Source organism: Cherax quadricarinatus, chromosome 56 (genome assembly GCF_038502225.1).
Source record: "Cherax quadricarinatus isolate ZL_2023a chromosome 56, ASM3850222v1, whole genome shotgun sequence".
Taxonomy (NCBI): domain Eukaryota; kingdom Metazoa; phylum Arthropoda; class Malacostraca; order Decapoda; family Parastacidae; genus Cherax; species Cherax quadricarinatus.
In genome coordinates, this window is record NC_091347.1 from 4,757,254 (window position 1) to 4,768,869 (window position 11,616).

An 11,616-nucleotide genomic window follows, 5' to 3' on the forward strand; every position below is an offset into this window, starting at 1 on the left:
AATGTTAGCTTTAACCTGCTGCCCCTGTTGACCTAACAGTATATAGAAACGTGGGAGTTAGTAGACTGGTGCAAGTTGCATCCTGGGAAAGAAGATTAAAAGAACCCCATTGGAAATAAGCCAGTCTGATGATATAATATAAAGTGGTTATAATCATAACCATAACTTTTAAAGGGGTGAACCGGTAAGCCAGTAGAAGGCCTCGGTCAGATGACCAAAAGCTCCAGCTTCTGGTCATCATATGACTAACACCCGCATCATGATTATTATTATCAAGGGGGAAGCGCTAAACCCGGAGGATTATAGAGCGCCTGGGGGATATGTGGAAGGCATTCAGGCTTAATTCGGGGAACTGGAGCACAGATCCAATTCCCTAAATCAAGAGCCCCTCACCAACATCAAGGAACCTTCCTTGAGGGGTAAACCCGCATCATGAAACACCTGTCCTGTTTCCTGTCAAACCTTACCTAACCTAAGCTGATGATACAGCTTTACTGAGTTACCTAGGGTTTCTAACCCTTACGGTTAAAAATAATCTTGAATCTAGTTTGATCCCAGGGAAAGGAGGAGAGCTACAATTTATTGGGAGCCAACCTTTCACCGGCATGAAGGAACCCACCTTGGTATAACTGCATGGCATAATAGGTTGCACGAGTGACTTATATACCTTGCAACATTATGCAATACATTACATAGCTTCATGTCATTCACTTGGCTTCTCACTTTGCCACCGCCGGGGCCCACTATTCTTAATATAACTTGTATTTAGATTAAATATTAAAGTTTTAATACACGCTAATATTTAAAATGTCTATAATGGTTGCATAAATTATATTATCATACATATAGTAGTCATATATAATAATTTACCGTAGCACATCCCAAAACAATTAGACTTATTTATTTTCAGTGTAGTTCACTTTGTTTCTTAGAGATGGTTTACATACCAGGCTTTGTGTTCCTGGTGGCACCAAGTAGTGCCTGAGCCAGACAAGAAACAGCAGTCATTGTACACTGTTACACACCATCACTGACTGACTGCTGTTGTCTGCTGCTGCTGCTGCTGCTGCTGCTGCCTCCACCTCACACCACCGTCACTTCTCCCAGGACACACAACATCCACACCTGTAAATTGATTCAGGTATATACAAATACAGATACATAGATTATCATACATGACAGCATATGTGTGGAGAACCTGAGATAACCCAAAAAAGTCAAAGTGACTTACCTCCACTGGGGTCCTTGACAAGTACAAATATACAAATATACAAATAAGTCACATTGTTTAACTACTGGGTTACCCAAGGTTAATCTTCATAATATACTATGTGTGCCCGTAACGTGCGAGTTCTCAAAATCATTATAAAAATGGTGTAATATATGCAATATATACAAAGTTTTTATTTAGGTATGCATAAACAATAAACTTTTTTCTTTACAATGGTCTTTTGAGCACACACGTTATGGACACAAAATAACATATACATGTATATACATGGATCCTGGCACATGTGGACACGTTGGGCATGTTTCCTTAAGTAAGTTTATTTAGGTACAGGTATACATAAGTACAATTATACCACATATGTAAATTACCCAGGATAACTAAAAAGTGTCAGTGTGACTGATTTCTATTAGGGTCCTTGACTCACGAAATCATAATAACCTGATTATGAACAAATCACAGAATAACATTAGTGTTCACTTAGCGGGATGTACCTAGCTAACCAACTGTTGTGGGTCGCATCCTGGGAACGAGGATCTAAGGACCACTGGAAATAAACCAGACATAACTGCTTTATTATATTATCCAGTGTTACTAACCCTCCGGGTTAATAATCCGAATAAAATCTTCAACTATCCTGATGGACGGGTGTGTTAGGTAAACATATATTTTTTGTTTTAATCTTATACAATATATTACAGTAGCCACATAATGTTCATGTACTAAGTTGTTACACTTTATACATAGCTTCAAATGGTTGCAGTGGCTTATGTAGAACTTATCTTAGAATAACCCAGTAACTCAAGGTTATTTATAATACTGGCATACATATATCACTAAGTTCAGAATAAGTTCAAACATACTTCTTCTCTTTCAGTCTACTTTGACTATGTAAGTAAGTTTATTCAGGTATACACAAATACAGTTACATAGAATTATCATACATAGCAGCATATGTGTAGAGAACCTAGGATAACCCAAGTCTAGTGTGTCTCTAGTTTATTATTAACGCAGTATGAAAAATACATTTTATTAGAAATACCGTCTAACTTTGGCTGTTATAAGCAAAACTGACTTATTAAATTGAAATATTTTCAAAAGAGACGAGTATAAGCTGAATATTAAAAGTGAACGACGAGGTTCAAGCAAGATAAGAGGATGATAGCGTCGTTCATCCTGTGAAAGAGTCAGTCTTTAAGCACTGCTGAACAAGAGAGTCTAGAGGAGCGATCACAAGCAACTTTATTTCTTCGGCAGGTGAGCATTCCTCTAAACTGATCATGAAAATCGGAACTCGTCTCCTGATGAATAAAATACTTAATATGTATCAAGTAAGACACCAGCGATACTTTCCTGCACCATGAAAAATTATTTGTTTCCAAAGTGCCATCCTTCACCCCAGATAACCTTAAAGGATCAGTCAAATACACAAATAACCCGCACATAAAAGAGAGAAGCTTACGACGACGTTTCGGTCCGACTTGGACCATTGACAAAGTCACACTAACAGTCAAAGCTTTGTTTTGAAGCTAAACACAACATTGATGTCTTAGTCACACAGCACTCACTTCCAGAAATTATGTATATTGATGGTTCTGTTAACCAACCCACTGGGTGTAGCAGGTACTGCCGCCGCTAATACACAGTCATAACTCCTGTGTAGAAATTGGAGCACGCACCAACCGCTAAGCGTTAAACCCGCAGAGGTTATAGAGAGAGGCTGGGAAGCAGTCGGGTCGAGCCAAGGAAGGAGAGATCAGGTTCAATGCCTTGGATCAAGAGCCTCTCACCAGTGTTGAAAAGCCTCCCTGAAGTAAAGGTACATCAAAGACTGGACTTCACTCTTCAAATTGAACTGTTTATTATGTTCATTATAGTCAACTGGAGCCAGTAGATCGTGTTCATAGGCAGTACATCGTGTTCATAGTCAGTACATCGTGTTCATAGTCAGTACATCGTGTTCATAGTCAGTACATCGTGTTCATAGTCAGTACATCGTGTTCATAGTCAGTACATCGTGTTTATAGTCAGTACATCGTGTTCATAGTCAGTACATCGTGTTCATAGTCAGTACATCGTGTTCATAGTCAGTACATCGTGTTTATAGTCAGTACATCGTGTTTATAGTCAGTACATCGTGTTCATAGTCAGTACACCGTGTTCATAGTCAGTACATCGTGTTCATAGTCAGTACATCGTGTTCATAGTCAGTACATCGTGTTCATAGTCAGTACATCGTGTTCATAGTCAGTACATCGTGTTCATAGTCAGTACATCGTGTTCATAGTCAGTACATCGTGTTCATAGTCAGTACATCGTGTTCATAGTCAGTACATCGTGTTTATAGTCAGTACACCGTGTTCATAGTCAGTACATCGTGTTCATAGTCAGTACATCGTGTTCATAGTCAGTACATCGTGTTCATAGTCAGTACATCGTGTTTATAGTCAGTACATCGTGTTCATAGTCAGTACATCGTGTTCATAGTCAGTACATCGTGTTCATAGTCAGTACATCGTGTTTATAGTCAGTACATCGTGTTTATAGTCAGTACATCGTGTTCATAGTCAGTACACCGTGTTCATAGTCAGTACATCGTGTTCATAGTCAGTACATCGTGTTCATAGTCAGTACATCGTGTTCATAGTCAGTACACCGTGTTCATAGTCAGTACATCGTGTTCATAGTCAGTACATCGTGTTCATAGTCAGTACATCGTGTTCATAGTCAGTACATCGTGTTCATAGTCAGTACATCGTGTTCATAGTCAGTACATCGTGTTCATAGTCAGTACATCGTGTTCATAGTCAGTACATCGTGTTCAAAGTCAGTACATCGTGTTCATAGTCAGTACATCGTGTTCATAGTCAGTACATCGTGTTCATAGTCAGTACATCGTGTTCATAGTCAGTACATCGTGTTCATAGTCAGTACATCGTGTTCAAAGTCAGTACATCGTGTTCATAGTCAGTACATCGTGTTCAAAGTCAGTACATCGTGTTCATGGAGTCAGTACATCGTGTTCATAGTCAGTACATCATGCTCAGATAGTACTTAATTCTCATAGTCAGTACATCATGCTCAGATAGTACTTAATTCTCATAGTGAGTACATCATGCTCAGATAGTACTTAATTCTCATAGTGAGTACATCATGCTCAGATAGTACTTAATTCTCATAGTGAGTACATCATGCTCAGATAGTACTTAATTCTCATAGTGAGTACATCATGCTCAGATAGTATGAAATGCTATGCATAGTATAAGTGGCTTTGGCATGCTGCTCTTATCTGTATTTTTTTGTACCTCTGTATGTATGCTCAAATTGTTAATAAATAAATAAATTCTCATAGTGAGTACATCATGCTCAGATAGTACTTAATTCTCATAGTCAGTACATCATGCTCATATACCCAGTACATCATTTTCATGGAGTCAGCCCCACCCGTACCATGGTTTGTATCACCTCTGGGAGTTTACACCAACTGATGTAAACAACTAAATGTAAACTTTGCCAGATGAACTATTACTGTCACATCCTTTATCATTATTGTGAAAATTTGTCTGGGCTGCCTCCAAGTGAGTCGCCTACCCTGGCAAACTCTGTTGACACCGAGCTCTGAGATGGGTACCTCAGCCTCACAAGTGGCTTATAGGACAGATTTTTCACAAATGATTGGTATTGCAAGAAACCTCGCCTGCATGCACGTATAAAGGACTAACTTACTTGGTGTTGCAGCATATATCCTGATCTTCAACTTCCTAAGCCTAGCTTTAGCCCCCTTGGACTTCCCCTTGGGAACCACGTGCAACCGGGAGCATTAATTCCTGCAATATTCAATCGTTATTAGTGTCCTGCCTGCACCTCAGAAATTCCTATATCCAAGAGGGTATGTATCCCCTAGTATAACTATGCAGACTCAGACGCTAGCTTCAGACGACTCTGAGACGCTGGTACTTACTGGGCATACTCTCTCTGTAGCACGCCGAGCCCTCAGTTAACTCAATCCACAATCTCCTAAGTCACTGGCCAGATCCTACTGGAAAAGGTGAATATCTCGTCTTACTGTATGGGCTGATGGAGGAGATCATCTACGGTACATCGAGGTGTCTCTACCAGATTTCCCCAGGTCTCAGATGTGAAGACACGTGGGGGCGCCGCCTGATGTTCACGGCACGTCTTGTCCAGTCGAAGTCTATCGTAAGAAGGACGCTATTCTGTCTTTGTGACCTGCGCCCCGCCATTCAAGCTAGGGCTGCCAGTTCTCCCTAGCTAACTTATCCTAATGTTTGCCTACATTATCGGCCTATTACTACCTATGTTAAGGTCTTAGGTCTACTCTATCATTATCTACAGATGCCTTAGTAAACCTAATATTAGTGTATTACCAGTAAACCTACCTACTCCTTCCCCGAAGAGTAAATCTATAAATTAAATAAGCTTACCAACCGCCAACCAGAGAATGCCTTGCTTGTTTGGGAGGGTTTAAGGGTCGCTCGGCTCAGACGACCAGACGCTCATGCTGGATCTGAGCTGTGGAACTATTTGGACCAAATAAATTTCCACATCCTCCCGCCGGCGAAGGTAGGCGCTAAGTCTAGATCAAGTCTGCCTCCCGCAGGCCCCCCCAGTGGGCCCTGGACTCGAGCGCCGTTCGACGGGTCGTCCGGCCGCTCAGCTCGCTCAACCTCTGGTCTGATTTCTCATGTCCCGGTCCCACCGTGTGGACCTCGAGAGGCAAAAGCCTGTTGATGGGTCTTATAGTCTCGACACCGTTCATTCTCACTTTCACCATTCTCAACCGCCCAGCCTTGTCTGGGTGGGTTGACACTACCAGGCCAAGAGGCCAGTATGCCCTCGGCGCCTCGGATTCTACCAGCACCAGGTCCCCTTCACTTAGCATCATCTTATTCGCCTCGGGGTCGGCACCATAGAAATGTTCCCGCAAGGTTGTCAAGTAATCCCTGCGCCACACCTGGTTCCATTTGTCCAGGATGTTCACCAGTCTGTTGTGACTCCTGTGCAGTTCTTCATTGATGGGGGGACCATCTGGCCCATAATAATCCAGCTCCTTGGAAGACTGACTCAAAATTGCGGGGAAGGGCTCAATCCTTCTTCCAAACAGCATGTGATTGGGGGTGAGAGCTTCTTGCTCGTCAATCCCATTTTGTACGTAGGTCAGAGGCCTGTTATTAACTCTTGCCTCTATCTCAACTAACACTGTCCTCAGTTCATCACAGCTCACCCTCCTGCCGTGCAAGACCTTCCGAATGCACCTTTTGACTGTGCCCACCATGCGTTCATAGAATCCCCCTTGCCAGGGTGCCCTGGGAGCTATGAACCTCCACTCGCACTCTATTCTCTTCAGGTGTTCTCGTACTTCTCCGTTGTCCCTAAGATTCCTGAAAACTTTATCGGCCTCCCTAAAGCTTGTGCCATTGTCCGAGATAATCAATCGCGGGCACGAGAATCTGGCAGTAAACCTCCTGAACAACTTCACGAAAGTCTCTGTCGTCATATCTTCTGCCAACTCCAAATGCACCGCTCGAGTAGTGGCACAGGTAAACAGGCAGACATATACTTTCTGAGGGCCCTCCTTAACGTCTCCTGGGTTCTTCAATGTGATAGCCCCCGTATAGTCTATTCCTACAGTCTCAAAGGGCCTGTCACTATGTACCCGCTCCTGAGGCAGCGGTGGTGGACCTGGGTAGGGTAGGGTCCTCCCATCGTACCGCCGGCAGACCGTGCAACTCTTTAGCACCCTTTTGACGGCAGCTCGACCCTTCAGTACCCAGTAATTCTGACGTAGGCAGGTGAGGGTATCTCCAAACCCCCCATGTAAGGTCCTCTGATGGGCATCTTGTATCAATAGCTCTGTCGCCCATCCCTCCTTTCCCAGCAGCACGGGATGTTTGGCCCCATAGCTGAGCTCAGAGTTTTGTATTCTTCCCCTGCATCTTATTAGCCCCGCATGATCTAGGAACAATCCCAATGAGTGAACCAATTTGCTGTTCCCTGAGTCGTCATCGTTGGACACGCGTCCTGACGCCATAACCTGCTGCCGGGTCGCAAGTACTTCCAGCACTCCTGGAAACCTCCCCCTTTGGTACTGCCTTATCCAATATTCTCTGGGACCCACTAGAGACAACTGTCGACCCTGGCTTACCTTGTCATGCAGCTTCCTCACGAATCGAAATACCATTTCCGTGACTCCTATAAGTTTTCTCCACGAGGAGTAGCGCCTGGGGTCAAATAATTCAGTGTCGTGTTCCCCCGCGAAATGTACTATGCTGCTGATTGTCTCCACGAATTTCTGCTCCGGCCAGCAATCCCTTGCCGGTAACCAGTCTGGGCCTTTGAACCAAAGCTCGCTTTTACTCAACTTTCTGTGTGTCACCCCTCGGCTTATCAGGTCGGCTGGGTTTTGATCTGTAGGCACATACAGAATTGTTGACGTTGACTGTAGTTCCCGTATCTCCTTTACCCGATTCCTGACATAGGGGAGCTTAGACCTGTCATTCTGGACCCACTGTAAGGCCACCTCCGAGTCTGTCCATACATAGGTGTGTGTCACCCTCAGATTACTTAACACCTCCTCTACGTACTTACCCAGTCTTGCTCCCAGCAACATCGCCGTGAGCTCTAGCTTTGGGATCGAGCAATCCTTCAGGGGTGTCACCCGCGCACGACTGGTGACCAGATTGACTTGGTCCCCGGCCACCAAATACGCTACTGCCCCATAGGCCCTGGAGGAGGCATCACAAAAGACGTGCAAGTCATAATCCCGCCCGGTGCACCCGATGGACCTGGGGAATGTGAACTCGTGCAATTCCGCTAGGTCTTTGTTAACCAGATCCCACTCCTGGCAGACTGTTTCTGGCAGTGGGTCGTCCCAACCTAGGTTCAGCTCCCAGGTCTGTTGTACTAGCATCCTCCCTCGAATGGTGATGGGTGTCAACAAACCCAAAGGATCGAAGGCAGTCTGCACTTTGCTCAGCAAAGACCTCCTGGTCAGCTTCCCTTCCCCATCAGGCTTCCTCTTTAGCCTAAGTCTGTCTTCCTTGACTTCCCACTCTAGTCCCAACACCGATGTTACCTCAGGCACTGAGTAGCCAGTATAGTCATGTTCCACCATGCCCCGCAACGTTGGATTGTTTGTCACCCATTCTCTCAATGGCATGTTAGCTGAGAGCATCTCCTGATTAGACTCTCGGTAAATATCCATCAACAGCCTTTCATCTGAGGTGGTACCCTGCATGTTGTCTACATAAGAACATAAGAACATAAGAACGAAGGAACACTGCAGAAGGCCTACTGGCCCATGCGAGGCAGGTCCAAGTCTCCTACCGGCTTAAGCCAATGCACCCAACCTAGTCAGGTCAGGTCACATTGACTTAAGGGAGGAACACGGCAACCGACCTGGTAGCACAAGCTATCAGGTCTAACTCACACCCACCCACATCCACTCATGTATTTATCCAACCTATTTTTAAAGCTACACAACGTTCTGGCCTCTATAACGGTACTTGGGAGTTTGTTCCACTCATCCACAACTCTATTACCAAACCAGTACTTTCCTATATCCTTCCTGAATCTGAATTTTTCCAACTTAAAACCATTGCTGCGAGTCCTGTCTAGGCTAGATATTTTCAGCACACTATTTACATCCCCTTTATTTATTCCTGTCTTCCATTTATACACCTCAATCATATCCCCCCTAATTCTACGTCTTTCTAGAGAGTGCAGATTCAGGGCCCTTAGTCTATCCTCATAGGGAAGGTTTCTGATACATGGGATCAACTTTGTCATCCTCCTTTGTACATTTTCCAGAGAATTTATATCCATTCTGTAATAAGGTGACCAAAACTGTGCAGCATAATCTAAATGAGGCCTAACCAACGATGTATAGAGTTGAAGAACAACCTGAGGACTCCTATTATTTATGCTTCTTGATATGAAGCCAAGGATTCTATTAGCTTTATTGCGAACACTTATGCACTGTTGTCTTGGTTTCAGATTACTGCTAACCAGAACTCCTAAATCTTTTTCGCAATCCGTAATATTAAGATCTACATTATTTAGTTTATATGTGGCATGGTTATTGTCCTGTCCAACATTTAGAACTTTGCATTTGTCTATATTAAACTGCATCTGCCACTTCTCCGACCACTGCATCAGTCTATTCAAATCTTCCTGGAGTGCTCGAATGTCCTCGTCAGAATGAATTCGACGGCCTATTTTGGTGTCATCGGCAAACTTGCCGATGTCGCTCTTTATGCCCTCATCTATGTCGTTTATGTAGATTGTGAACAGCAGGGGGCCCAACACTGACCCCTGTGGAACACCGCTCGTGACACTTCCCCACTCTGATTTCTCCCCATTTATGCAAACTCTCTGCTGCCTATTTGTCAACCATGCCTCTATCCAGGAAAAAATTTCTCCTCCTATTCCATGTGCTTTAATTTTCCTCAATAGTCTCTGATGTGGGACCCTGTCAAAAGCCTTACTGAAGTCCATATACACAATATCATATTCATTACCATGATCTACCTCCTCAAATACCTTAGTGAAAAAAGTTAATAAATTCGTAAGGCAGGAACGCCCCTTTGTAAAACCATGCTGAGATTCGTTGATTAATTTATGCTTTTCAAGGTGGCTACGAACTGCCTCGGCAATTATTGATTCCATAAATTTTCCCACTATGGAGGTTAGGCTTATTGGTCTATAGTTCGAAGCTAAGGACCTGTCACCTGTTTTGAAAATAGGTATCACATTTGCCATTTTCCACTTATCTGGCACCATGCCAGTTTGTAGTGATATGTTGAAAAGATTAGCCAAAGGTGTGCTAAGCTCCTCTTTACATTCCTTTAGAACCCTTGCATACAGTTCATCAGGGCCTGGGGATTTGTTAGGTTTTAATTTATCTATTTGCCTAAGGACCATGTCACTTGTGACCCTAATAGTACACAGTTTATTATCGTCCTGTTCTACATAATTTATCATTACTGGAATATCGCTGGTATCCTCCTGTGTAAAAACTGAGAGGAAGTATGTGTTAAAAATTCTACACATTTCCTTATCACTGTCAGTGAGCTGACCCGAGGAACTTTTGAGTGGGCCTATCTTGTCCCTGATCTTACTTCTGTATACCTGAAAGAATCCTTTTGGGTTAGTCTTCGATTCTCTTGCAACTTTAACCTCATAATCTCTTTTTGCTTTTCTAATTCCCTTTTTTATTTCTCTCTTTAACTGAATATATCGATTTCTCAATTGCCCCTCTCCTCTTTTGATTTGCCTATATATGCCTCTCTTTTGACCAATCAGATATTTTAATCTATTGTTCATCCATTTAGGATCATTTTTGTTTGATCTGATTTCCCTATTTGGAACATAATTTGACTGAGCAGCTAGAACTATGCCCTGGAAAACATCATATCGGCAACCATCACCACCTACCTGACCCTTAGTCAGGTCATTCCAGTTCAGCCTACCTAAGTAATTTTTCAGTCCTATGAAATCAGCCAAGCGAAAGTCAGGGACGGAGACTTGATTGCCATTATTAGGGGAATTCCATGATATATTAAAACTGAGTGATTTGTGATCACTTTCCCCAAGCTCATCATTAACCTCAAGATTATTAATTAGTGTTTCCCTACTGGCAAGAACCAAGTCAAGGAGGTTATTTCCCCTAGTTGGCTCTGTCACAAACTGTTTTAGAAAACAATCCTGGATCGTATCAAGAAAGTCACCTGACTCTAAATTTCCTGTCAAATTGCTCCAGTCAATCTGTCTATAGTTGAAATCTCCCATTAGCACAACATTTTCGTATGTAGATGCCTTACGAATTTCGTCCCATAGAAGTTTACTGCACTCCCTATCAAGATTTGGGGCCCTGTAAATCACACCCAAAATTAGTTTTTCTCGGCCCTCGAGAAGCTGTAACCAAACAGATTCAGTGGCTGACGCTTCTAATTTAATATCTTGTCTAACACAACAATTTAAATTGTCTCTGACATACATCGCTACTCCACCACCTTTCCTGTTGACCCTGTCAGTGTGGAATAATTTATAGCCTTGTATGTGACATTCAGAGGGCATCTCTCTATCTTTCAGATTGAGCCAGGTCTCTGTTATAGCAATAATATCTATGTCTCCTGCACTTGCAATTAATCTTAGCTCATCTATCTTATTTCTTACACTCCTGCTATTAGTATAGTAAACCTTAAGGGAGCTAGTCCCTTGCTGCCCTCTGCTGTCCCCCTTTGTTTGCTGACCTGATCTATTGTCTTTATTTATAACTTCATGCTGAATGCCTTTTATACATTTACTGTTTCCAACCCAAGTGTTGCAACCTGCTTGTTTCCCACACACACCCATACCTCAATCTT

The 11,616-nt window shown here is 43.1% G+C and overlaps 1 protein-coding gene across 2 annotated transcripts in view; it reads right to left on the reverse strand.

The window, feature by feature from the left end:
• Letm1 (Leucine zipper and EF-hand containing transmembrane protein 1) overlaps positions 1-1,106 on the reverse strand; it is a 116,627-nt gene extending 115,521 nt beyond the window's left edge. For both annotated transcript variants that reach the window (XM_070097032.1, XM_070097031.1), the window contains exon 1: positions 948-1,106. In XM_070097032.1, the coding sequence (XP_069953133.1) occupies positions 948-1,008 (61 nt within the window). In that variant the 5' untranslated portion in view covers positions 1,009-1,106. The remainder of the gene's footprint in view (positions 1-947) is intronic.
• Positions 1,107-11,616: the final 10,510 nt, after the last annotated feature.